Source organism: Phaenicophaeus curvirostris, chromosome 2, assembly GCF_032191515.1.
Source record: "Phaenicophaeus curvirostris isolate KB17595 chromosome 2, BPBGC_Pcur_1.0, whole genome shotgun sequence".
Classification (NCBI taxonomy): domain Eukaryota; kingdom Metazoa; phylum Chordata; class Aves; order Cuculiformes; family Cuculidae; genus Phaenicophaeus; species Phaenicophaeus curvirostris.
In genome coordinates, this window is record NC_091393.1 from 116,963,661 (window position 1) to 116,989,901 (window position 26,241).

The window sequence follows — 26,241 nt, forward strand, 5'->3', positions numbered from 1 at the left end:
TCTTGACCCACCCATGTCCCCACTCCCACCTCCATCCCTTGCCCCATCCATATCCACACTCCCACTCCCACCTTCATCCCCTGCCCCCTCCATATCCCCATCTCTAGCTCCCCACCCCCATCCCCTGACCCCTCCATACCCCCATTCCCATCTCCACCCCCTGCCCCATCCATAGCCCCATCCCCATTCCCTATAGCCCAGGACACGGTTTGGCTTTCTGGGCTGCGAGCGCCCATTGCCGGCTCACATTGAGCTTCTCATCCTCCAGCACCCCAAGTCCCTTTCCTCAGGGCTGCTCCCAATCCATTCTCCTCCCAGGCTGGATTTGTGCTTGGGATTGCCCCAGCCGGAGTGCAGGATCTCACCCTTGGCCTTGTTGGGCCTTGTGAGGTTGCCACGGCCCCTCTTTTCCAGCCTGTTCAAGTCCCTCTGGATGCTGTCCCTGCCCTCCAGCACGTCGACCACACCACACAGCTTGGAGTCATCTGCAGGCTTGCTGAAGGTGCCCTCAATCCCACTGTCCATGTCATTGATGAAGATATTAAACAGTGCTGCTCCCACTATGAGCCCAAGAGGGACACCACTTATCACCGATCCCCATTTGGACATAAAGACATTGACCACAGCGCTTTGGATGTGGTCATCCAGCTAATTCCTTATCTACTGAATAGTCTGCCCATCAGATCTATGTGTCTCTCACTCAGAGACAAGGATGTTGTAAGGGACCATGTCAAAGCCCTTGAAGAAATCCAGATAGATCACATCCATAGCCCCACTGATGTGGTCACTTGACCACAGAGGGCTACTACATTGGTCTGGGAGGACTTAGAATAGAATAGAATCATAGAATAGAATCATAGAATCACCAGGTTGGAAAAGACCCGCAAGATCATCGAGTCCAACCATTCCATCAATCACTAAACCATGTCCCTCAGCACCTCATCCACCCGTCCCTTAAACACCTCCAGGGAAGGTGACTCAACCCCCTCCCCGAGCAGCCTGTTCCAGTGCCCAATGACCCTTTCCGTGAAAATTTTTTTCCTAATGTCCAGTTAAACCTCCCCTGGTGTAAACTTGCTCTTGGTGAAGCCATGCTGGCTGTCTCCAACCACCTTCCTATCCTCCAAATGCTTTAGCAGATCTTCCAGGAGGATCTGGTCCATGATCTTCACTGGCACAGCAGTGAAGCTAACAGGTCTGTAGTTCCCAGGCTAGTCCTGACCACCATGTATAAAAATGGGTGCAACGTTTCCCCATTTCCAATTACCAGCAACTTCACCCAACTGCCAGGACCTTTCAAACCTCATGTAGAGCAGTGTGACCACCACATCAGCCAGTTCCCTCAGAACTCTGGGATGCAGACTGTCAGGTGCTGTAGATTTATGCATATTAAGGTTCCTCAGGTGATCTCAATACTGATCTCTCTCACAGTGGCAGAGACTTTGCTCCACCGCCACAGAGTCCATCCACTTGAGGGAGTGACTCCATCCCTACACAACTGGATGATATCCCTGTCCTCTTTCCAGGAAACTGGCCTTCACAGCCTGTGCATCCCACTTGGGTTGACCAGCCATGCTCGTCTCTCACGTCCTGTCTGATTCCTTACACTTGGGAACTGAGAGCTCTTGTGCTCCATAGAAAGCATCCTTAAAGAACCACCAGGATGCGGCACTTGCCTTTCTCCACCCATCAGCGATGTCCCCTGTGTCCCCATCACCTTCTGGAGATGACGATGAAGGGCTCACAGGGACACTGGCAGCTCCTGGGCACTCTTGGGTTAAGGGTCAGGGTGTCTCCAGAGACCCCCAGCTGGGTTCTCCTCTCTTTCAGGTGGGTTTTTGCCCCATCTCCAGGAATTCCTGGAGGGCTCCTGTCCCTGCCCTCCTCGGCCCCAGCCCAGGTCTTGGGCAGCCCCTGACTGTGAGGGGTTAGGGCTGTCCTCAGCCCTGGAGTCTCTCAACCCCTCAGCCCCTCTCCTGGGTCTCACATGCAAGACCCCACCATTTTGGGGTGCAGAATTGAGACTGGGGGGGGGGGCTCCAGTTTCACCACCCACCCAGCGCTGCACACCTGGAGGGGAAACTGAGGCAACAGCTGCGCAGGGATCCTGCCTGCAGCTGTGGGACAAAAATGAAGGGTCCGGCTGTGCGGGGAAGGTCAGCACCCCCACCCCCTGGTGCTGTCCTGGGGGCTGGGCTCAGCTCACAGCCACCCGCACCTGGAAGTGGGACTCTACTACCCATTGGCACCCCACCATCACTTGGCCCCCACCACCTGTGCTGGAATCCCACCACCCACTGGGGGTCCCACCATCACCAAGACCCCACTAGGACCCTACTACCACTGGGACCCCAGCACCCACCAGAGCCCTTCCATTGCTTGGTTCCCACCACCCACTGGGACCCCCATTGTCTGCTGGGACCCCACCACCTGCAGGGACCCCATCTTCACTGGGACCCCAGTGACCACCAGGACTGCACCATCCACTGGGACCTCATCTTCACTGGAGCTCCAACATCCCCAGGACCTCATCGCCTGCTAGGACTGCACTGGGACCTCACCACGTGCTGGGACCCCATCATCACAGGAATCCCAGTACCCACCAGGAACCCACCACCCATGGAGATCCCCCAATCACTGGGACGCTGCTGTCCCCAGGACCCTACCATCCACTGAGACCCCATCATCACTGGGACCCTATCATAGCTCAGACCCCACTGCTCCCAGGATGCCACCACCCATAGGTTCCCACAATTGCCAGGACCCCACTACTCACTGGGATCCCAACACCCACCGAGACCCCATTATCACTAGGACCCTGCTGTAGGACCCCACCACCCATTGGGACCCCATCGTCACCAAGACCCCACTGCCCACTGGGACCTCATCTTCGCTGAAACCCTGCTGTCAGACCCCACAACCCGCTGGGACACCATAATCACTCTGACCCCACTGTCCCCAGGATGCCACCACCCATGGGGTCTCCACAATCACCAGGGCACCACCATCACTGGGACCCCAGTGCCCATCAGGACTCCACAATCCACAGGGACCCCCCCATCATTGACAGGACTCTGCTGTAGGACCCCACCACCCCCTGGGATGCCACCACCACTTGGACCCCACTGTCCCCAGGATGCCACCACCCATGGGGTCTCCACAATCACCAGAACCCCCCTGCCCACTGGGACATCCTCAGTGGAACCTCCCTGTGGGACCCCACACCCCGAGCTCACAACACCCAACAAAGCAGACTTGGTTTTTTTTTTCCTCTTTTTTTTTTTCCTCTTTTTTTTCCTTATTTTTTTTTTTTGCACAAAAACAGTACATTTATTCAAGTGTTCTCCAGCACAAGTACATTAGAAAGGAGCTTGTCTGTATTTATACTTTTCTGGGCACCAAAGGAAAACAAAACAAAACAAAACAAAACAAAAAGAAAAAAAAAAAAGAAAAAGGAGGAGGATGGGATGGAAGCGGAACGGACAGACTTTCTACATCGGCTGCACGCATTGACCTTTAATTAGTTCAGAACAGCTATGTCACGAGCAATACTTACACAGATACAACAGTGCCGGGCGAGCCCCGCGGGCCAGAACCATACGGTGAAATGCACAGTATTCAGCGGCAATAAATAGAGAAGCGACCCTAAAAAATAAACCAAACCGACAGGGAGAAGGAAAAAAAAAAAACAAAAACAAAACCAAAAATAAAAAACCAACCAGAAGGAACGAACCGAGAGAGAAAAATCAAAAAAGAAGGGGGGAAGGAAGGGAGGGAGGAGCAGCCGGGGAGGCCGGGAATGTTGGCGGGCGCGGGTTTGAGCCAAATCATAGGAGAGGAGGGAGGGCACCGAACTCTACGTGGTTATTCCTTGGGATGAGTACATGATTCCCCACAAATAGTTAAGCGTCAGCTACTTCAATGCCTAGGCTAAAACACATGAAATCTCTCCTTTTAGTTTTCAAGTACAAAGTTAAAATGCCTTTTTTTTTTTGTCATTTTTCCATCTTTTTTTTTTTGTTTTTCATAATAATATATAAGAGTAAAATAATAGTGCTCTGTGAAACTCCACTACGAGAAAACAAAACAAACAGTCATTGTCCAGACAGCAGACTTAATTTAACAATATATATTTTTAATAAAATGTTTTAGCACCGTGTTTTGTCACCTACTCCCTCGGCGGATCTTAAGGAATTTAGGCTATTGTTGTTGTCGTTTTTTTACTGGTTCATCTCGGGCTGTGCAACAAAATTTGCCTGGTTTTTGTGGTTTTAAAAAAAGATGTGAGTCGGGTACGTTAAAAAACTGAATCTCTTTCCCCACCGTCCCCTTTCCAGTTGGGCCACGACGGGAATCTTGCTTCCCGCTTGGCACCGGCTCCGGTACCGGCGCGGGCATCCCGGCTGCGGGAGCCCGGAGCAGGTGCGGGAGCGGCGGTGATGCCACACCGGGCTGGCAGCCGCGCGGCAGAGCCCGGGGGACGAGGGGGTCCCAGGGAAGCGCTGCGGGGCTGCGCCGGGCTGATGCGGCACAGCAGAGCCCACCGGGATCCCCAAACCCGGCTGCAGCGTCATGCCAGGATCCCAAATGCAGCTGCAGGGCTGTGCCAGGCTGGTGTGGCGTGGCAGAACCCTCCGGGACCCCCAAACCCTGCGGCAGGGCTGTGCCAGGCTGGTGTGGCATGACAGAACCCTCCGGCTTCCCCAAACCCTGCGCCAGGGCCGTGCAGGATTTGGAGCCGGAGCTGCAGGTCCGTGCAGGATTTGCAAGCGGAGCTGCAGAGCCCGTCCCGATTCGGATCTGGCACCGCAGGGCCGTGCAGGTTTTGCACCCAGCGCTGCAGGGCTGTGCGGGGTTTGCAAATGATGCTGCGGGATCGCGCAGCACTAGCACCCAGAGCTGCAGGGCCGTGCAGCACTTGCACCAAGTGCTGCAGGCCATGCAGGATCAGCACCCAGCGCTGCAGGGCTGCGTTGCACTTGCCCCCAGTGCTGCAGGCCACAGAGGATCAGCACCCAGCGCTGCAGGACCAGCACCCAGCCATGCAGCACTTGCATCCAGTGCCGCAGGCCACGCAGGACCCGCATCCAGCACGGCAAAGCCAAACAAGCCTTGCAACCTGGTGCTGCAGCACCATGCAGGGCCTATGCATGCAGTGCTGCATGGCCAGGCAAACCTTGCCAACTGCATTGCAAGGCCACACAGCACTTCACGCCGGGGCTGTGGAGCCATGCAGGACCCGCAGGCAGTGCCGCAAGGTGGTGCAGGATCCACAGCCGGTGCGGCAGAGCCATGCGGCAGCGGCGAGCGGTGCCGCAGGGCTGTGCAAGAACCACCTGCTTCTCTGCAGGGCCCTGCAGGACCCACATGCAACGCTGCAGGGCCACGGAGGATTCGCAGCCGGTGCAGCAGCCCCACACCAGACTCGCCCCGGTGCTGCCGAGGTGTCAAGCCAGAAACCACAGCCACGGCTCAGCACCTGGGGGTCCGCATCCTGCTCTGCCTCCTTTCCCACTCCGCAAAGCCGGGCACCATGGTGCCCACGCCGCCTGCACCGACAGAGGGGACTCCGAACCCCTCTCGTAGCACCAGGCGCGGTGGGGAGGTGGGGGGTCCCCAGGTCCCCCACCAGCCCCCTCGCTGCCATCGGTCCCAGCACCTCTCAGCACCCTGGGGCCACCGGCGCGGCTCGCTGCCAAATAGCCAGCACCCCGCACCGAGCGGCCGGCGGCCCCTGCCTACACGCAGACCCCCCAGCACCTTTCACAGTTAGAGAAGAGACGGCGACGGGGCTGCTCCCCGCACCGTAGCACCACTCCCTGCCCCTGCCGGAGCCCCTCCGCTCCGGCACCAGGTACAGGATCCGGCCACCCTGGTGGGCGCCTGTGCCAAGCCGGCTGGCACCGACTTCCCACAGCACCCACAGCTGCCAGACAAGTAGCACCATCCACAGCAATGCCAGCACCTGCCCGCGTCCTGCCTGCACCACGGCTCCCGTCTGCACCGCCACCGTGGCTCCCAGACCCCTACGGCCGAGGCTGCCTGCCCTCTGCTCCGCCACCGCTGCTCCTGCGGCATCACCGCGCACCGTGCAGGCACCCATCACCCCAGAAAGAGGGTACGGGGTCAGCATGGGGCACGGTTGCTCCAAAACAACACCACTGGGACAACAGCGTGATGCCCTGAGCTGCCTGGTACACAAGGCAACCATCCCGGTTCCCCAGGGCATCGCTCTCCTGCCAACAAACCCGGCCCCGCAGATGTAGCACCAGGGTCCAGGAACCCGCAGCCATCCCTATATCCTATGCCAGAAGCACCCCAGCCACGCTCCGTCCTGCGCTCAGCTCCTCGCCCGCGCCCCGGCTGGCTCAGCACCACCACAGCTTTTGGCAAGAGCCTGATTCACAGCACCCGTGCCCCGTGCCGTCCTGGCAAGAGCACCACGCGGCTGCTACCGGATCGGGGAAGGGGGTTGGGGGGGGACACACCAACCAGCACCGGCGACGCCGGGAACGCCACGTACACAGAAAAGCACCAGTACGTTTGTGCGCGTCGCGGGGCAAGAGGACGGGCAGCGCGGGCAGGAACCGGGCAAGGGCGGTCACCATCACCGCCGAGGGAGGCGCACTTTCCTTTTTTGTTTTTGTTTAGGACAGAAAAAAAGGTTATTGCATGGACTCGGGATGGAGACGCTTCCCGCCCGGCCGCTGCCCCGGCCCAACTCCCGCGCCGCTCGCTCGGAAAAAAGGCCCGGCACGTAAGGCAACATGGAAGCTGATGTCTCGACTCACCCCGCTGTTTAAAAGCACCATTATGAAGTCAGGTTGTACAGTAGTAACAGTACCTTTTATATATATATATATCTATATCTCATATCTATCATATATATATAAACTGTAAACAAGAGGTAACAGCGGCTTCTGAATTTGCTTTCTTCAAGGTTTCCTGTGTGGTAGGCACCCAAAATACTGTAGAAAAGGTGTGTGTTATGGTGTGTGTGTTCTCGGCTTCCCTGCCAGTTGTGTTGGCTCCATAATCACCAGTGAAACGGTGCTGGTGGAATAAAAAGAGTGAGGCTCAGTCGCTGGGCGTTGCGGAGCCGGCCGAGCGTCTCCCTGCCGCGTCGCGCTCCCCCCTCCCCAAGCTCGCCGGGGCCGGCGGCCGGGCGAGCCGCGAGCTCAGCGGCGCAGACGGAGCGGGTTTAGTTTGATATCCTTCGCCTCCTGCCTCTCTCCCGGCTGGGGTTTCCCACTGCCGTTTCCCCTCCTCCGAGAGCAGAGCTGGCGACTGGCGTCACATCTTGCCCGCCTGCTCTGAGAAGCAGAAACCAAACCAACAGAAAAACCCAGCCAGAAAAGAGCGGAAAATTAAAAGATTAACCCCCCCCAGATTGGTTTTGGTTTTTTTTTGTTTGCTTTTTTTTTTGTTTCATTTCGGTTTTGTTGTTGGTTTTTTTGTCGCTTTTGTTGGTTTTTTTGTGTGGGTTTTTTTTTTGTTTTCAATAGGCTAAAAGCTGAACATTGGAAATTCAGGAGAGGACACCGAACCCTTTCGCTCGGGGAGACGTGTGCCGGGTTCCCGTCAGGCTGCGAAATCCCGTCTCTCTTCTGGGTGCTGACTCTTCTCTCATTCCATGTTTTCACTTCTCTTGGCGTGGATGGGTTTGTTTCTGACTCACTCCGTGTCACCAGTTCCTGTCTTGTCTCTCTTTAAACGCAGGCAAAGTATTCCTTCAGGGGAGCAAAGAGGTGGCGGATCACCGGCACGCTCCAGGATCTGCCGAGCAGTCTCTGCCGGGCCAGGCGGCTCATGTTGGACACGTCTGTGTAATGCACCGGGAAGCCAAAGACCCTGTGGGGATACCAGGAGGGGACACAAAGGGGGATCAGTGGGATCATAGAATCACCAGGTTGGACCCACAGGATCATTGAGTCCAACCATTCCCATCAATCACTAAACCATGTCCCTCAGCACTTTGTCCGCCCATCTTTTAAACAGCTCCAGCGAAGGTGACTCAATCACCTCCCTGGGCAGCCTCTGCCAGTGCCCAATGACCCTTTCCGTGAAAAAAATTTTCCTAATGTCCAGCCTGACCCTCCCCTGGCAGAGCTTGAGGCCATTTCCTCTCGTCCTGTTCCCTGTCACTTGGGAGAAGAGGCCAGCACCCTCCTCTCTACAACCTCCTTTCAGGTAGTTGGAGAGAGCAATGAGGTCTCCCCTCAGCCTCCTCTTCTCCAGGATAAACACCCCCAGCTCTCTCAGCCGTTCCTCATAAGGTCTGTTCTCCAGCCCCTTCACCAGCTTCATTGCTCTTCTCTGGACTCTTTCCAGAGCCTCAATATCCTTCTTGTGGTGAGGGGCCCAGAACTGAACACAGGATTCGAGGAGCGGTCTCACCAGTGCCGAGTCCAGAGGGAGAAGAACCTCCCTGGACCTGCTGGTCACACCGTTTCTGATCCAAGCCAAGATGCCATTGGCCTTCTTGGCCACCTGGGCCACTGCTGGCTCATGGTCAGTCGCTGTCAACCAACACCCCCAGGTCCCTCTCCTCCAGGCAGCTTTCTAGACAGACTTCTCCTAGTCTGTAGCTGCACAGGGTTGTTGTGCCCCAAGTGCAGGACCCGGCATTTGGCCTTGTTAAACCTCATGACGTTGGTCTCAGCCCAGCGGTCCAGCCTGTTCAGATCCCTTTGGAGCCTCCCTGCCCTCCATGAGATCCACGCTTCCTCCCAGATTAGTATCATCTGCAAACTTGCTAAGGGTGCACTCGATGCCTTCATCCAGGTCACTGATAAAGACATTGAACAGGGCTGGACCCAGCACTGAGCCCTGGGGACAACACTTGTAACTGGCCTCCAGCTGGAGTTAACTCCATTTCCCACCACTCTCTGGGCCTGGTCATCCAACCAGTCTTCCACCTAAGAGAGCGTGCGCTTGTCCAGGCCAGAGACTGACAGTTTCCAAAGCAGAATGCTGTGAGAAACCGTGTCAAAGGCTTTACTGAAGTCCAAGAAAATACATCCACAGCCTTTCCCTCATCCAGTAGGTAGTAGGATGCCAGCCCTGAGGGACCTCCCACCCTGGCGCAGCCCTGCAGTGAGCCCTCAGCTGGCTGTGCTACCTCTCCATCTCCGTGCACCACAGGATATCCTCCTTCTCGTTCATGAAGACAGGGAAATGCTGGTCCTTGCCTTGCTTGATGGAGTTGGAGCGAGTGGTGATGGTTCGCACTTTGCTGAACTGCAAAAGGAACAGGCATGTTACGCTGGGAGAAGGAGGCCGGAGGCCGGTGGAGCACTGATTCCAGTGCCAAATCTACGATTCCCATCCCAAGATGCCAGTGCCACTGCTGCGTCCCTCTGCCACCCTCATGGGACCCCATCCCTGCAGCCCAAGAAGCCAGCCTGGGACCACCAAGAATACCCTGGGACATCCAGGAACCCCCCCAACTCCTCAGCCACACCATCCCCACTTCTGCCAGCTGCATCCCACATGCTGGGGCTGACCTTTGCTATCCTGCCGTGCTCCAGGCACTCCTGCAGCTCCAGCTTATCGTTGACTGTGGACGCCAGTGGCCTGGAGGAGAGATGGGGAGAGCATGGGGTGACAGCACCACATCCCCACGCTGGTACTGGCGTGGGTGCAGTGCAGCTCTCTGGGATTTGAGGGAGTGCTAGGCAGCCAAGGCCGGTTTTGGGGGGCGGCTGTGGCAGGTGAGAAGAAGCCTATCCATGGGATCATGCCCATGGCCAGCAGCTCTGTGCCACCGCAGGCCTAGAGGGCAGCTCCGTGCTATCCCAAAGGCATGGACAAGACCCTTCCTTCTCTACGGGCCACCACTCTGGGCTTTTTATAGAATCGTAGAATGGTTTGGGTTGGAAGAAACTTCAAAGCCCATCCAGTTCCACCCCCTGACACGAGCAGGGACACCTCCCACTGGATCAGATTGCTCCAAGCCCCATCCAACCTGGCATTCAACACCTCCAGGGATGGGGCAGCCACCACTTCTCTGGGGAACCTGGGCCAGGGCCTTACGATCCTCACAGGAAAACATTTCTTCCTAAAATTTCATCTCAATCCCCTCTCTTTCAGCTTCAAACCATTCCCCCTCATCCTGTCCCTGCAACCCATGATCCCTGCATCCCTGTCCCTCCACAGCTTTCCGGGAGCCCCTTTCAGTACTGGAGGCTGCTCTAAGGTCTCTCTACAGCCTTTTCTTCTCTAGGCTGAACAACGCCAACCATCTCAGCCTGTCCTCGGATGGCAGGTGCTCCAGGTGAGTTGTGTGGTCACCGAGCAGCCCTTTGGGAGCCCTCTTGATTCTTGCACAACATCAGATGGGGCAGAGGACCCCCAGAGCCTTGTCTGGGCTGGAGAAGGACCCAGGGCTCTGTCCCTTGCTGCAGTGCCCAGCAGCACCCACCCTCCCGGTGCCAGAGCAGCAGCTGCTGGCCGCCCCAGCGCCGCAGCAGGTGCAGCTCCGGAGCGCTCTCACCAACCTGTTCATCCCGGGAAGGTTACCCCAGAAGTACCGTGCCCTGTGTGCTGCAGACACTTCTTTGGCATCAATCATGACAGGGTTGGACTGCGAGAAAGGAGAGAGGCAGGAGAGTCAGCGTGGCTCGGCAGCTCGCTGTGGTGTCCAGAGAGTGGGAACGCGCCGGCACTCACCTCCAGGAAGCGGGAGATGTCCCTCTTGTCGCTCACCCCCATGGCCACCACATTCTCAAAGAGCCAGAAGAAGGGCCGGTCGTCGCCCTCCTTGGGCCGGGCTTCGTGGAGCAGGCGGTAGAACTCGAAGAAGAGCCGCCCAGTGCCCTCTGGATGGGAGAGAGTGAGAGAGGTCGGTGTCAGCGGCACAGCGCTGGCAGTGGGAGCTGGCAGCAGGGACCAGCCCCAGCCTGGCAGCGAGTCACCTACCGTAGAGCCCCTTCCTGGCCGGATTGACGATGGAGAGGTCGTTGCACGGGCTCCCTCCAATCACCAGGTCAAAGGGGCCCCACTCCTGTATCTGTAACGGGGAGAACCCATGGTAAGCTGGGCACCAGACACTGCTCGGGAAGGATGCTGCTACTAGCTTGGGTGATGCCTGGATGCTCAAGGGACACCCAGACACACAGGGGACACCTGGAGACTCAAGGGATGCATGAATACTTCGGGGGATGCCTGAACATTTTGGGGGACACCAAAGCACCCCAAACACTTCAGGGATGCCCAGACACTTGGGGGATGCCTGGACACTCAGTACACAAGTGGCATCAGAGCTTCCCAGTGCAACGGGAAGGCTGGGCTGATGAATCCCAGCACATGGGGAGATGAAGACAAGAGACCGGACCCATAGTTGGGATGCAGGGCCAAGCAAGAACTTTGCAGGGCTGCCTGTGGGGTTGGGGGAGCGATGGGGGGTCAGCGGCTGAACGTACGTGTTTCTGGGTGACATTCCGGACGTCCCCGACGTACATGATCTTGCCCTGGTGCCTCACCATGCCCACGGTGATGGAGTCCTCGCACACCTCGGAGGCGATGTAGCGATCCACCTGGATGCCCAGGTCCTTCAGCACCAGCAGGCCTGTGGGGAGCAGGGATAGAGTGGGAGGTGAGCGGATGATGGCCCCCCCGCTCCCAGGTCGTGGTCCTGACCTGTCCCACCCTGGTAGCACCAGCATCCCTGGACCATGGAGACCCCATCCCAACCCATCCCACTCCGGCAGCACCAGCATCCCTGTGCCATGGTCCCAACCCATCCCACCCTGGCAGCACCAGCACCTCCAGACCATAGTCCCCTCATCCTGACCCATCCCACCCTGGCAGCACCAGCACCCCCAGAACACGGTTACCCCATCCTGACCCATCACACTCTGGTAGCACCAACATCCCCAGGCCATGGCCCTGTCCTGTCCTAACCCATTCCAACCTGGAAGCACCAGCATCTGTGTGCCATGGTCCCTCCCATTCCACCCTGGTGACACCAACATCCCACCACCAACAAGGACCCCCAGGATTTGGGGGTCTGCCCATAGGAAACCCCCAGCCCTGATGACAAGACGACTGTGGGGTGCAGGCAGGATCTCCCCACTCCCAAGGACGCCCCAGAGAAGGTTCCCTGCAGGAGCTGCTGGGCTGGGACCCCCACCCACCTGTGGCAATGCCGTCAAAAAGTGAGAGCACCCGGATGGGCTTCCTCTTCTCGGCCGGCACCGGTGGGTAAACCTTCGGCGGGTCCTGGAAGGCAGAGGTGGGTGTCAGGAGGGTAGGACAAGTCTTCTGGAGCACAAAGAGGGGCAGCTGAGGGCCCTGGGGCTGTTTAGTCTGGAGAAGAGGAGGCTGAGGGGAGACCTCATCACTCTTTGAGGCTTCCATAGAGAAGGTTGGAGCGAGGTGGGTGCCAGTCTCTTTTCCTGAGTAACAAGGGATAGGAGGAGAGGAAATGACCTCAAGTTGTGCCAGGGGAGGTTTAGATTGGATATTGGGAACAATTTCTTTAGTGAAAGAGTGGTGAAGCCCTGGCAGAGGCTGCCCAGGGCAATGGTGGAGTCCCCATCCCTGGAGGGGCTCAAAAACCGTGTGGCCGTGGCACTTTGGGACGTGGTTTGGCTGGGACAGTGGGGTTGGGCTGATAGTTGGACTGGATGATCTCAGATCTCTTCCAGCCTCAGCGATTCCATCACTCTGAGGGCGCTGTGGGGCACAGGGAGCGGGGCTTGTGGGCAGCACTCACAAACTCCTGGTCGTGGTTGTTGGCAAAGAACATCTGGAGGCGCGAGGGCCAGTCCTCCCGCCGCCGCAGCAGCCCGTAGACGCCCTTGTGGCCGCACATGTAGCAGTTCCAAGGGTCCTCCTTGATGGCCGCCTGGGCCGCCCCCGGGCCCACCAGCAGGTCCACGCACTCCACGCAGAAGCACCTGGGCGAGGTGGGAGCTGGGGTCGGGGCTGGGTCTGGTGGGCCCAGCAGTGCCCATGCTATAGGACGCTGGGCAGCGAGCACGATGCCGGGGGACGGTGTTCCCGTGCCCCTCGCAGGATGGTGGCAGGGGGGACACTGGGACCAGCAGCCCCATGCTGGGATCTGCCACACTCCCAAACCTCCACTAGCCCCCCCAACATAGACCCACAGCTGGGACCTATGGCATCACCGAAACCTCCCAGCCCCACACCAGGACCGTAGTATCATCAAAACGTCCCAGCTCCAAACCAGGACCATGGCATCACTGACACCTCCCAGCATCACCAAAACTTCCCAGCCCTGCATCAGGACTGGAGCATCACCAGAACCCCATACCTGGACTATGGTGCCATCAAAGCCTTCCAGTCCCTTGCCAGGGCACTGCCAAAATCTCCCCCGCCCCATTCCAAGAGTGTGGCATCACCAAAACATTCCAGCACCAAACCAGGACCAGCATCGCTGAATTCCCATGTCAGGATGGGGGTACCACCAAAACCTCCCCAGCCTCATGCCAGGACCCATGGGCATCACTCATACTGAGACTGTTGCATCATCAAAATGTCCCAGCTCCACACTAGGACTGGCATCACCAAAACCCCATGCCAGGACCACAGCATCACCAAAACCTCGCAGCACCATGCTAGGACTGGGACATGGCCAAAACTATGGTCCCACCAAAAGCTCCCAGCACCGTGCTGAGAGCACCATCACCAAAACCTCTCCTGCTCCACATCAGGACCACGGCATCACCAAATCCTCCCCTGTCCCATTCCAAGGCTGCAGCAACACTGAAACCTCCCTAGGTCACTACCAGGACTGGGGCATCGCCAAAACCCTGTACTGGCACTGTGGTGCCACCAAAATTTCCCAGTCCCATACTGAGACTGTGGCATCACTGAAATGTCCCACCTCCACTCTAGGACTGGCATCACCAAAACCCCATGCCAGGACCACAGCATCACCGGAATTTCCCCAGCCTCACATCAGGACTGGGGCATCACTGAATCCCCATGCCAGGACTGGGACACCATCAAAACCTCAATAACCCCAGGCCATGACCATGGCATCACCGAAATCTCCATGTGCCGAGACAGTGGCATCACCAAAACCCCATACCAGGTCTGTGGTGCCGGCAAACCCTCCCAGCTTCACATGAGGACCCTGATGGCATCACCGAACCCTCCCAGCCCCAAACCAGGACAATTCTCCGGACCTGCAGCAGTTGTTGTTGCCGCACATGAGCACCTCGCGGCCGCCGCAGCAGATGGTGCAGTAGGACTGGTAGCCGTCGTCGTCGTACTGGTAGGCGCACTCCAAGAAGCAGTTCTGGGGAAGAACCGAGATGTGAGTGTGGAACAGCCCAGCTCTGAGCCGGCAGTGCCGCGGCGAGGCCGGGCACCCTGTGAGGGCACTGGGACAGCTCTGGGCAGGGAGATCGCATGGAGAGCTGTGGCCGAGGCTGCCTGTGCCACACCGTACCTTGCAGTTTTGGCACATTCCTCCAATGAAGAGAGGGTGCTCCAGGGTGACGTTGAGGCTCCCGCAGGAGATGCAGATGTCTGGTGGGGGGCAGGAGAGGGGATGTCACTGCCGGGTTCTGCACCCCAGGCTGAGCCCAGCACACAGGGAGCTGCCAAACCCCAAGCCACATCCCGCTGCTGCCCCGCCAAACGACCATCCCCATGTCTGGGTCACATCAGCTTCACCCCCTAAGCCAGGGAATGGCAGAGCCGCCTCCGCAGCCCCAAACTGCCAGCACAACCAGGACTTGCACCCACCCCACCACCTCCCCAGCCCCAAACAGCGCCTCAACCCTTCCTGTGCCAGCGACTCCAGCCCCAGGCAGTGTCCCTGGGGTCCCTGTCACCATCCGGCACATGGCACAGCTGCCAGCCGGGCTGAGGGATAGGACAGGCCTGTACTCTGCCCCTTGGGCCACCCCCCTGTCCCTCTGAGCACCCCCTGCTTCCCAGAATCAGTGTCAGGGCAAGGAGGGACCCTCTACCCAGAGCAAGATGCATCCCAGCCCCAGAGCTGTGCATCGCCCCGTGCTCACCTTCGATATTCCGGCATTTCTGCCGGACCTCGTAGACAAGTCGCTCTGGGAAGAGAAAGAGAGGGGGTCAGGGTGAGGAGGTTCTGCCAGGGAGGTCCCCATCTAGGTGCCCTCCACAGCAAGGATGATTCCCAATGGAGAAGGGATCAGCTTTCACTCTCCGTGGCAATCCTGGCTCTCCCGGCACCCAGATCAAGCCCCAGCAGGGTCACAGCCAAAGCAAACCCCCACGGATAAAGGGTGTGCATGGGGGCATTCCTGACCCCCGCAGATACCTCGGGTGCGCTCGTCTATGATTTCCTTGACCTTGGGCTTCTCTGTTGTGCTTTTCCTGGGTTTTTTGGCGGGTGGGGGTGGTGCGTAGGCAGCTGCTTCGGGTTCTACCCACATCTCCGTGTAAACTTCTTTGTAGGGATTTCGCTCCTCTGCAATGACACAAGGTCCTGTCAGTGGATCCAGACTTGCCAGCCCCACACCACCCTGGTGATGACAGAGCCGATGGCTGATCCCGAGGGATGCTCACCAAGGTACTCACCCCTCCTCCCCACTCACCTTCTGGGGGTTCCAGCCCCTTGGGGCCAGAGGGCTGGAAGCCACCCAGAGCCCACTCGATCATCTGCTTGTTCTGGATCTCCACTACTTTGGAGGTGTCCGTCTCATCATTCTCTGGACACGCTGGGAAGATCTTCCCAGCTCTACTGCTTGCCACCTGCCAGGGAAGCCACAGACCCTGGCTGTCACCCACCCACACTGCCAAAGGGTCCCATTCACGGCACCCCCAAACACATTGCCCAGGCAGAGAGCCCACAGCCCCCAAGGCTGGACCCGCCGTCACCCCACAACCACCACCCAACACCTTCCGGCAGTGCCAAGAGACCCCCAGGATCCAGGACCCCCCAGCACCACCCCATCAGCACCACCAGAGAGTTCAACCTCCCGCTCAGGTGCCCCTGGCTGGGACAAGAGCCCCCCAAAATCTCTGTAGGGAATCCCCCGGCACCCCATCCTTTGGGGAGATGCCCTGTGTGCCCCTGGATGCGGGAGGTGAGGCAGGGCCAGATCCTGGCAGGGCAGAGGGGCAGCTGCTTGGAGCCAGTGGGATGGACCCGCTTGGGCACCAGCGTGGCCCCAAAGCTCCTAGGGCTGGGGACAGTGCCAGGGCACGGCCAATGCCACCCTGCAACCAGTGCTGGGGTAGCAGCTGGTGCCAGGGCACAGACGGTGCTAAGATGCAGCCAGTGCTGTGCCGGAACGCGGCTGGCCCCAGCCAGAGCTGGAGTTGTGGTGCAGCTGGTATCACTCTGGCACAGCCAGAGCCAGCCCACAGCCGAAACCGGGGCGCAGCCAATGCCACCCTGCAGCCAGTGCCGGCATCGATGCTCACCTGGAGCACCTCGTAGATGGCTTTGCGGTACATGGGCTGCTTGTTGTAGGTGGCCTGGTGGAAGGCGCTGGCGAAGGAGCTGAGAGGCAGGAGCTTCTCCACGCAGACCTGGAGGACAGGATGAGGCCGTGAGCTGGGAGGATCACCTGGGGACGGGATTTGGGGGGGGTCCTGCCTGGAGCCACATCCACGGGTGCCACTTACCACGGAGAACTTGCCATCGCCAAACCACATCACCCAGCGGGTGCCCTCAGCTGCCCGGCTCCGTCCTGTCATCCACCAGGAGACGATGCGCCCGGGCCACCAGGAGAAGCCGCGCAGCTTGCCCCACACCAGCTCGCCGATGCCGAAGCCACGTCCGTCCTGCACCACGAGGAGAGAGAGGGAGGAGATCAGAGCCCTTGCCAGGGGGCAGCATCCCTGCAAACCCCCCTTCTCCGACCATCCCTGCCCTCACCTCGTACTCGGGCTCGTCGTCGGCAGATTTGGAAGTGTTCTTGTCGCCCGCATCGGCCACCGCAGGCTCAGGCGTGGTGGCCACGTTGGGGGAGGCCGGGTCGGTGGGCTGCTGCGAGGCGGGGGGACTGGCCTCCTCCTCCTTCTGCGGCTCGGCTGGCGGCGTCTCCTCCACCACGTTCATCACGGCGATCACCTTCGCCTTCTTCTCGGCCTGTGGGGACAGAAGCAGGCTGGGCAGGGTGTCCGCTGTCCGTAATGGCCAGGGACCCCGCATCCCAGTTCAGCCCAGATCCCAGGTCAGCCCAAACCCTTTGTTGCTGGTGTGGAACCGCAGATCCCGGTTCAGCAGATCCCACCGCACTGGTATGGAACCAGTGCTCCCAGTCCAGCTCAGACCCCACGGCACTGGTCTTAGACCTCAGCTCCCCATTCAGTCCAGATCCCACCACACTGGTGTGGGACCACAGATCCCAGTTCAGCCCAGATCCCATGGCAATGGTGTGGGACTGCACCTCCCAGTCCATCCCAGATCCCGTGGAACTGGTCTGGGACCACAGCTCCCAGTTCAGCCCTGATCCCGTGGAACTGGTCTGGAACCACAGCTCCCAGTCCATCCTAGACCCCATGTAACTGGTCTGGGACCACAGCTCCCAGTTCAGCCCAGGCCCCATGTAACTCATCTGGGACCACAGCTCCCAGTCCAGTCCAGCCCCCTGCCCCCACCGCCCCTCCAGGCACACTCGGGGTCCCCTTCCCGTGCCTCAGTTTCCCCCGTGGTCCCCGGGAGCCCGACCCTTCTGTTCTGGGGCCGAGCCGGGACAGGGCCGAGCCAGGGCTGCCCTCGCTGGGCACGGAGCATCCCAGCCCCTCAGCCGAGGCGAACCGCGCCGAGCCGAGCCGAACCCGAGGTGCTCAGAGCCGCGATCTCCAAGGTCTTTTCCTACCATGTTATTCTAGGACTCCAAGGAATCGAGCCGAGCCGAGCTGCCCTCCCCGTGTTGGCTACCTACCCATGCGGGCTGGCCACCGGGCCGAGCCGAGCCGAGCCGAGCCGGGCCGAGCCGAGCCGAGCCGGGCCGGGCCGGGCCGGGCCGGGCCGGGCCGAGCCGAGCCGGGCCGGGCCGAGCCGAGCCGAGCCGAGCCGAGCCGAGCCGAGCCGAGCCGGGCCGAGCCGGCCGGGCCGAGCCGAGCCGAGCCGAGCCGAGCCGGGCCGAGCCGAGCCGGGCCAAGCCGGGCCGAGCCGGGCCGAGCCGAGGGTCTCCCGTTGCGGTCGGTGTTTCGGCTGGGCCCTTTGTCTGGGCTGCCCGGGTCACATGGCGCCTCCCGGCCCGGCTGGTTGGCTGCGGCGGGAGGGGCAGCCCCGCAGCCCGCGGCCCGCTCGGCTCTCCTCGGGGCGGGGCGGCCCCCTCGGGGCGGTTCGGCGCCGCTCGGCTCCTCTCGGGGCGGTACGGAACCACTCGGGTCCGCTCGGCTCCACTCGGTCGCACTCGGTTCTACTCGGGTCGGTTCGGGGCCGCTCGGGTCGGTTCAGGAGCCGCTCGGGCCTGTTCGGAGCCTTTCGGCCCTGTTCGGAGTCGCTTGGCCGCGGTCGGGTCGGTTCGGAGCCGCTCGGCCGCACTCGGGTCCGCTCGGTTCGGGGCCGCTCGGGTCCGCTCGGGTCCACTCGGCTCCGCTCGGCAGCTCGGTTCGGGGCCGCTCGGCTCTGCTCGGTTCGGAGCCTCTCGGCAGCTCGGTTCGGAGTCGCTCGGTCGCACTCGGGTCCGCTCGATTCGGTTCGGGGCCGCTCGGCTCCGCTCGGCCGCTCGGTTCGGGGCCGCTCGGCTATGCTCGGCCGCACTCGATTCCACTCGGGCCGGTTCGGAACCGCTCGGCTCGGTTCGGCTCGGTTCGCGTGGCCTCGGCTCGGCTGCGCCCGTCCCCGCGCTCACCTCTCCGGTCCCGTTCCGCTCCGCCGTCTCCCCGCGGCCCCGGCGCCCCCGGCGCCTTTTGTGCTCGGGGGACACGGGGCGGGGGCGGCGGCGCCCGGGGGGACCTCGCCCCGCACGGGGAACGGCACGGGGTCCGGCCCCCCGCTGGTGTGGGACCAGTGCTCCCAGTTCAGCCCAGAACCTCTACACTGTTCAGGGACCACAGATCCCAGTCCATCCCAGATCCCCCTGCACTGGTGTGGGACCACAGCTCCCAGTTCAGCCCAGAACCTCTACACTGATCTGGGACCGCAGATCCCAGTTCAGCCCTGACCCCACGCACTGGTGTGAGACCACAGCTCCCAGTTCAGCGCAGACCCCTCGTGGCACTGGTGTGGAACAAGTGCTCCCAGTTCACCGCAGGAGGCAGAGCCCCTGGTTCCCAGCGGGAGGTGACAGAGCCGGGAATGCCCCTGCTTTGTCCTCGGGGAGGGGTGGGAGTGGGGCCAGGGAGGAAATGTCCCATTCTGGGTCGTCAGGCGGAGATCAGCTGGATCTTCTAGGATGGGGCCTCCAGACAAAGCCCCAAGCCCAGCTCCTGCCCTGGGGCCACAGCTCTGCCAGCCCCTGCCCCCCAGCCCCAGCCCCTGCTCCAGGCCCACTCCACCCCCATCCCCATCCTCATTTCCATCTCCATCTCCACCTTCATCCTATCTCCATCTCCATCTCCATCCTATCTCCATCTCCATCTTCATCCCATCTCCACCTCCATCCACTGTCCCTGCCCCATCCCCCCCTCCCACCTCCTTTCCCCATCCCCATTCCCATCTCCATCCTATTCCTGTCTCCATCCACTGTCCCTATCCCATCCCCATCCTCAAGTCTATCTCCATCCCCTCCTCATGCCCCATACAATCCAATCCACTGTCCTTGCTCTATCCCATTCTCATCTCCATCTCCATAGAATCATAGAATCATAGAATAACCAGGTTGGAAGAGACCCACCGGATCATCGAGTCCAACCATTCCTATCAAACACTAAACCATGTCCCTTAGCACCTCGTCCACCCGTGCCTTGAACACCTCCATCTCCATCTCCATCTCCATCCCCATCCTCATCCCTTCTTGCCTCATCTCCATCTCTGCCCCATCTCCATTTCCACCCCCATCCCTCTGCCCCATCCCCACCTCACAGCTGATGCTGGGTTAGGGGTGCGCATACCAGCTGTGCCCCGTGCCCCACGGGGACATCGTGGCTGTGCCAGCCGTGCCCTGTGCCCCATGGGGACATCATGGTCATGCCCTGTGCCCCATGGGGACATCGTGGCCGTGCCAGCCTCCCCCCACCCCCGTGCGGTGCAAGCGTGACAGCACTCGGCGCTATAAATAGTGCCAGGGTGGCGGTGGCGCAGTGGGAACAGTTGCCAGGGAGAGGGGGGAGCAGCGAGTGCCGGTGGGGAGGGGACCCCGGGCACCCACAGAGCCCCGGCAGTGTCCCCCCTTCCCCGAGCACCCGCTGGCACCGTGGCTGCCGAGCCCTGCACCTGTGCAAGGGCTCCCGGCTTTGCCACCTTCAGCTGCGTCACGGCACACGCTGGTTCTCTGGGAAACTGGCAGGAACAGCTCATCCCTTGTCACATCCCAGGGAAGATGGAAGGGCTGCCCGCAGCAGCAGGCACCCCGCACCACGGACACCGGGATGGGAGAAGGGAAGCTGTTGGCCCTGGCTGTGCCACAGAACCAGGATGCAGGCACGGCAGCGGCACCACCGCAGACTCACCGGGAGCAGCCAGCCCCTTGGCACGGCACAAGCCAGGATGCCCCGCAGCAAGGCACCTACCTGAACCCCTATCCCTCGTGCAGCCGGTTACTCCGGCACTGCTGGCATCTGGCAGAGTGCTGCGGTGTGCCGGAGCTCTGCCTGCTGCCACGAGTGACGCCGGAATTGGCGATGCCAGAATTGGTCATGTCAGAGTTAGCAATGCCAGAATTGGCAATGCCGGAACTCGTGATATCCGAATTAGTGATGCCGGAATTGATGATGTCAGAATTAGTGATGATGGAATTGGCGATGCCAGAATTAGTGATGTCAGAATTAGCGATGCTGGAAGTGGCGATGCCAGAATTAGCGATGCCGGAATTAGCTATGCTAGAATTGGCGATGCCGGAATTAGCAATGCTGGAATTGGCGATGTCAGAATTAGTGATGATGGAATTGATGACGCCAGAATTAGTGACGCCAGAACTGGCGATGCCGGAATCTGCCACAGGGACTTGAGCGATGGCCGGACACCGCGGGGCTTTGTGTGCTCGGACCACGTGGTGCCACACATACCACCCTGTCCCGGCATCACCGTGGTGCCTCCTGCTCCCACCGATCCGGCTGCTTACCTCGCGCTTCCAGCGGGCCAGCCACTCGTCCCGCTTCCTCTTGCTGATGTAGTAGGGGTCCCCGGCCTGGAAGGTGTGTCGCTGCATCGGGCGCTGCCGCAGGCTCGATTCCCAGCCCAGGCCACCACGTAGCCGCCCGCGGGAGCCCTGCGCCGCAGAGAGAGACACGGGCTGAGGCTGCGGGAGCCGGGGATGGGGCAGGGGTGGAAACAGGGGGAGGTGAGGACCCCGCTTGTGATGGGGTGGGGAGAGGAGATATGCAGGGCACACACAGGCATGGGACAGGCACACATATGTGTGTGCACACACAAGCACACACGTGTACACACCTGCACAGGCGTGCACACACACATGTGCACACACATAGAATCACAGAATCACCAAGTTGGAAAGGACCCACCGGATCATCAAGTCCAAACATTCCCATCAATCACTAAACCATGTCCCTCAGCACCTCATCCACCTGCCCCTTAAACACCTCCAGGGAAGGTGACTCAACCATCTCCCTGGGCAGCCTCTGCCAGTGCCTGATGAACCTTTCTGTGAAAAATTTCTTCCTGATGTCAAGCCTGAACCTCCCCTGGCGGAGCTTGAGGCCATTCCCTCTCATCCTGTCCCCTGTCACTTGGGAGAAGAGGCCAGCACCTCCCTCTCCACAACCTCCTTTCAGGTAGTTGTAGAGAGCAATGAGGTCTCCCCTCAGCCTCCTCTTCTCCAGGCTAAACACCCCCAGCTCTCTCAGCCGTTCCTCATAAGGCCTGTTCTCCAGCCCCTTCACCAGCTTTGTCGCTCTCCTCTGGACACTCTCCATAGCACAGATGTGGGCACATATACGGACACACAAAATACACACACAGACACATGTGCACATACGTGCACAGCCCCATGCACACATGAACATCCACACGCATGCACACCACGCTCACATGGATGCACACACATACACACACGCTCTGTCCTATGTCTGCACCAGGACCCGGCTACACCAGGGAACCACCGTGGGCACCACCACTGGCACCACTCGATGGACACCACGATGGACACCACGATGGGCACCACGATGGGCACCACCATGGTTGCTGCCATGGGCAGCACTGGCCATGTCGAGGTGCAGGAGCCCCATCCCACTGGGAACACCAGCCCTGCAGCTCCCAGTGCTGAAGGAATCATGATGCCCCTTGTGTTGGGAGCACTGGGGGCTGCAACTCCTACAGGTGCCCCAACGCAGCCCTCCCCCCCATACTTGCCTCCATTTTCAGGGTGTCGAAGTTGTTTTCCTCCTTCTCTTCCTTGCCTGTATGGAAAACACAAAGGAGCCATGAGCTGGAGGGCAGCAGGGTGCCATGGGGAAGAATAGGGTCTGGGAGTGCAGGCCTCCACACATCCCAACAGGGTCTAGGGGTGCAAACCTCCGTGCACCCTGATAAGATCTTGGAGTGCAAACCTCCATGCACCTTAAGAGGTTCTGGGGGTGCAAACCTCCACAAACCCCAACAGGGTCTGGGGGTGCAAACCTCCGCAAACCCCAAGAGGTTCTGGGAGTGCAAACCTCCATGAACCCCAAGAGGGTCTGGGGATGCAAGCCTTTGTGAAGGCAAAAAGCCAGCATGTGAGGAGGAACCTGTGATGGATTCAGGATGCCTGGGAGAGCCCTCGAGCCGGCTGAGCATAGAATAATGGAATCATGGAATGGTTTGGGTTGGAAGAGACCTCAAAGCCCATCCGGTTCCAACCCCCCTGCCATGGGCAGGGACACCTCCCACTGGATCAGGTGCTCCAAGCCCCATCCAACCTGCCCTTGAACACCTCCAGGGATGGGGCAGAGGCAGCATGAGCGCATGAAGCAACAGGAGCTGAAGGACCAAGGAGCAGGAGAGGACCTGGCAGCAGCCAAGCCTGTTGCAGGAAGGTGCTGATGCCCCTTGCTGCTGCCAATCTTAGCACAGACATGGACAAAGCACTGGAAATGGCTGCTGGGTGACAGCAGGCAGGGAGTGAGCTCCAGTGGCTGCAATGGCTCTGGGTACCAGCCAGCGCTGCTTCAACACCATCATCAAGGCACGAAGAGCCTGGAGTAATGCCGGGCAGGCAGCACCCAGCTGCAGACACTGGCTACGCTTGCAGGAAAGCGCTGGAGAAGCAGGAAGGGCAGGGAAGAGCCTCTGGAAAAAGCGCCTGCTGGGAAGGATGCAGGCAGCTGCTGCAGAAGCCGGGAGGTGGAACCTGACCTCATGGCACCCACCTCGATAGCACCCACGCTCGTGAATGTCCCTGCCGGTCCCTGCACCCAGTGCCCTGTGGTGCATGGAGCTGGTGGCATGGTACCCCGGGTCTGTCTGCATCCTGCACCACGCTGCTCCTTGCATCAGGGCTGCTCTGATTGCACGGGGGCACCCATCTGGGCCAGCTCCTCTCGCCCGCCACAGGCACCCTGGCACCAGGGCTGCACCAGGGCATGCCCAGCTCAGCCCAGCCAGCTGTTCGGCGCTGCCAGCTACGGCATCTGCGCTCCCGCGGCTGCTGGTGCTGCGCCTCGTGACTGCAGCAGCATCTGCAGCACTTGTCTGCATCCCGGCCTTGCCTCATCCCTTGCCATCCCAGCTCCATTCCACCCCTCTCTTGCTCCTCCTCATCCTCCTGGCGCCCTGCAGGTGTTCACACAGAGGGATTCAATCCTGCTGAGCCCTTTCTGCTCCAGGCTGAGTGCTCCCAGCTCCTCAGCCTTTCCTCCCAGCAGGGATGCTCCATCATCTTGGCGGTCCATCCACATCCCTCTCATACTGGGGAGCCCAGCGCTCGACCCAGCACGCCAGACATTGCGTCCTCAGCCAGCGGGCAACGCTCCTGATGCATCCGAGGATGCCATCCACCTCCGTTGCCCAAGGGCCCGTGGCTTGTAACACCTGGCTTGGTGGTTATCGGGGCCCTTTCTGCTGAGCTGCATCCCAGCCAGGCACTTCCCAGCATGCGCCGATCCGGAGCAGCTCCGGCACTGGAGCCAGCACCATGTACGCGCCGCCCACTCTGCCCCCGGCACATGCAGGGCTGCCATGCAAAGCGGCACAAGCACTGGTGACAGCAGGCATGCTCCGGAGCAGGATCCCACGTGGCAACGGCACAGGCTGCACCGGCAGGGTGAGGACTGATGTCCCCTCTGCCTCTGCAAGATGGGACGAGCACGTGAGGAACGTCTCCTGCTCTGAACGGCTGCTCCCACCCCAAATCCCATGTGGTGGCACGGAGGAGCTTGGCCATTCCTCCTCCTCCGGCAGCCCGTGAGCCGTGGAGCCGGGAGCCTCGGGGACGGCATGCCAGGCAGGGCAGGGGGGGCCGGGGGTCCCCGAAGGGCGCAGAGCCGCAGCTCCGTAACGGGGAGAGCCCTCAACGCTAAGGCGTTAAGGTCTTACTTTTCTCTGTGGCTTCCAGGAGTTTCCTCCTCCCGCGTTTCTTCTGGGGGTCGGAAGGGGCCAGCTCACCCTCATCGGCCGGGGCGTCCAGGCCCTCCTTGGGGGTGCAGCGGCCGTTCTCCAGCGCCTGGCCCGTCTCGCCGTCTGGCAGGCTCTCCGTGTCGTCCTCCTCGGGGCGCCTGCCCTTGGGGCTCCCGCCACCCTCCTCTGCACCCTTCCACTGGGCACCGTCTCCTTCCACGTCTCCGTTCGGCAGTGGCTCGGCAGGGCTGGCCTCTGGGCAGGATGGGGGGCACTTGGGGGCGGCTGCAATGTCTTTGGGGGTGTCACTGCTTTCCACCTGCTGAGGAGAGGGAAAGGAGCTGGGATGGGTGCTGGTGAGGGGGACACTTGTGTCCCAACACGTGCCCACCACCACCGGAACCCACGGCAGGAGCCCTTGGCACCACCTTGGTGCAACAAGATCCATACAGTCCCTGTCCCCCCACCCTGACCCCATGTCCCCACCACAGATGACATCGCAGGATGGATTTCTCCAGGACCACAGCCAACGCCCTGAGGGACACAGCTCCACCACACAGGGACAGTCTGGGGACAACAGTGCATTATCCTGAAAAGATCAAGTTCCACTTCCTGCATCTCAGGCATCCCAGGGCGCCCTGGGCCAGGGCTACAACAGCACCCACAGGACCAGGACACATGGCCATGGCACCTCAGGAGCAGCACACAAGGCCACGGCACCCTCAGGAGCAGGATGTGTGACCACAGCATCCTCAGGACAGAGACGTGTGGCCATGGCACCCTCAGGAGCAGGACACAAGGCCACGGCATCCTGGGGACCATGACACATGGCCGTGGCACCCTCAGGATGAGGACACGCTTTTGTGACACCATGAGGACCACCACACAACACCATGGCACCTGCTGCCACCTTCATGACAAGGACATGCTGGCACGGCAATGTCACGACCACAGCACAATACCATGGGATGTCAGGACCAGGACACGCTACCACGGCATCCTCAGGATGGGGACGCATGGATAAGTTGTTTCAGCATGTGCCCGTGTGCCAGATGGCACCGACGCCAGCGTGGGAGATGGCAGTGCCAAGCGGGTGACCAAGCTCACAGCTGGCATCACTGCTCCTGTGCCATCGTGCCAGCCCCACGACACGGCAAAACATGGCACAGCAGCGGTGGGAGCAGGAGTGGAGTCAGAGTGAGATGCACAGTCTGGCTCAGTGGTTTCTGTGGGGAAGCAGTGAAAGTGCTGCTGCGTCGCTGCTGCGTCACTGCAACAGCCGGTGCTGGACACGCAGCGCTGCTGCTGCAGGGGGGGCTCTGTGTGTGCTACTGCCCCACGCCCCAGAGCCCTGTGCTCAGCCCCTGAGCTTGTGCACCCCGGAACCCTGTGCTCACCTCCTGAGCATGGGCACCCCGGAACCCTGTGCTCACCTCCTGAGCTTGCGCACCCATGAACTCTGTGCTCACCCCCATGAGCTTGTGCACCCCTGAACCCTGTGCTCATCCCCATGAGCCTGGGCACCCCTGAGCCTTGTGCTCACCTCTGTGAGCCTGTGCACCCCTGAATCCTGTGCTCACCTCCTGAGCTTGTGCACCCCTGAATCCTGTGCTCACTCCCTGAGCTTGTGCACCCCTGAATTCTGTGCTCACCTCCTGAGCTTGTGCACCCCT

The 26,241-nt window shown here is 60.3% G+C and overlaps 1 protein-coding gene across 3 annotated transcripts in view; it reads right to left on the reverse strand.

Moving 5' to 3' along the window:
* Window positions 1–4,974: 4,974 nt before the first annotated feature.
* The window catches only part of DNMT3A (DNA methyltransferase 3 alpha), a 41,636-nt gene continuing 20,369 nt past the window's right edge, over window positions 4,975–26,241 (reverse strand). The window contains exons 4-23 of one of the 3 annotated variants that reach the window (XM_069850631.1): window positions 24,548–24,887; window positions 22,388–22,434; window positions 21,141–21,287; window positions 16,841–17,053; window positions 16,588–16,746; window positions 16,384–16,491; window positions 15,552–15,708; window positions 15,275–15,424; window positions 15,000–15,044; window positions 14,423–14,502; window positions 14,157–14,269; window positions 12,719–12,902; window positions 12,138–12,222; window positions 11,424–11,569; window positions 10,921–11,011; window positions 10,672–10,820; window positions 10,500–10,585; window positions 9,507–9,576; window positions 9,122–9,240; window positions 4,975–7,851 (exon numbers count right to left, since the gene is read on the reverse strand). In XM_069850631.1, coding sequence (XP_069706732.1) covers window positions 7,710–7,851; window positions 9,122–9,240; window positions 9,507–9,576; window positions 10,500–10,585; window positions 10,672–10,820; window positions 10,921–11,011; window positions 11,424–11,569; window positions 12,138–12,222; window positions 12,719–12,902; window positions 14,157–14,269; window positions 14,423–14,502; window positions 15,000–15,044; window positions 15,275–15,424; window positions 15,552–15,708; window positions 16,384–16,491; window positions 16,588–16,746; window positions 16,841–17,053; window positions 21,141–21,287; window positions 22,388–22,434; window positions 24,548–24,887 — 2,631 coding nt within the window. In that variant the 3' untranslated portion in view covers window positions 4,975–7,709. Of the gene's footprint in view, window positions 7,852–9,121; window positions 9,241–9,506; window positions 9,577–10,499; window positions 10,586–10,671; window positions 10,821–10,920; window positions 11,012–11,423; window positions 11,570–12,137; window positions 12,223–12,718; window positions 12,903–14,156; window positions 14,270–14,422; window positions 14,503–14,999; window positions 15,045–15,274; window positions 15,425–15,551; window positions 15,709–16,383; window positions 16,492–16,587; window positions 16,747–16,840; window positions 17,054–21,140; window positions 21,288–22,387; window positions 22,435–24,547; window positions 24,891–26,241 lie in introns of all 3 variants that reach the window. The other 2 variants (XM_069850632.1, XM_069850630.1) reach the window with 2 other exon arrangements.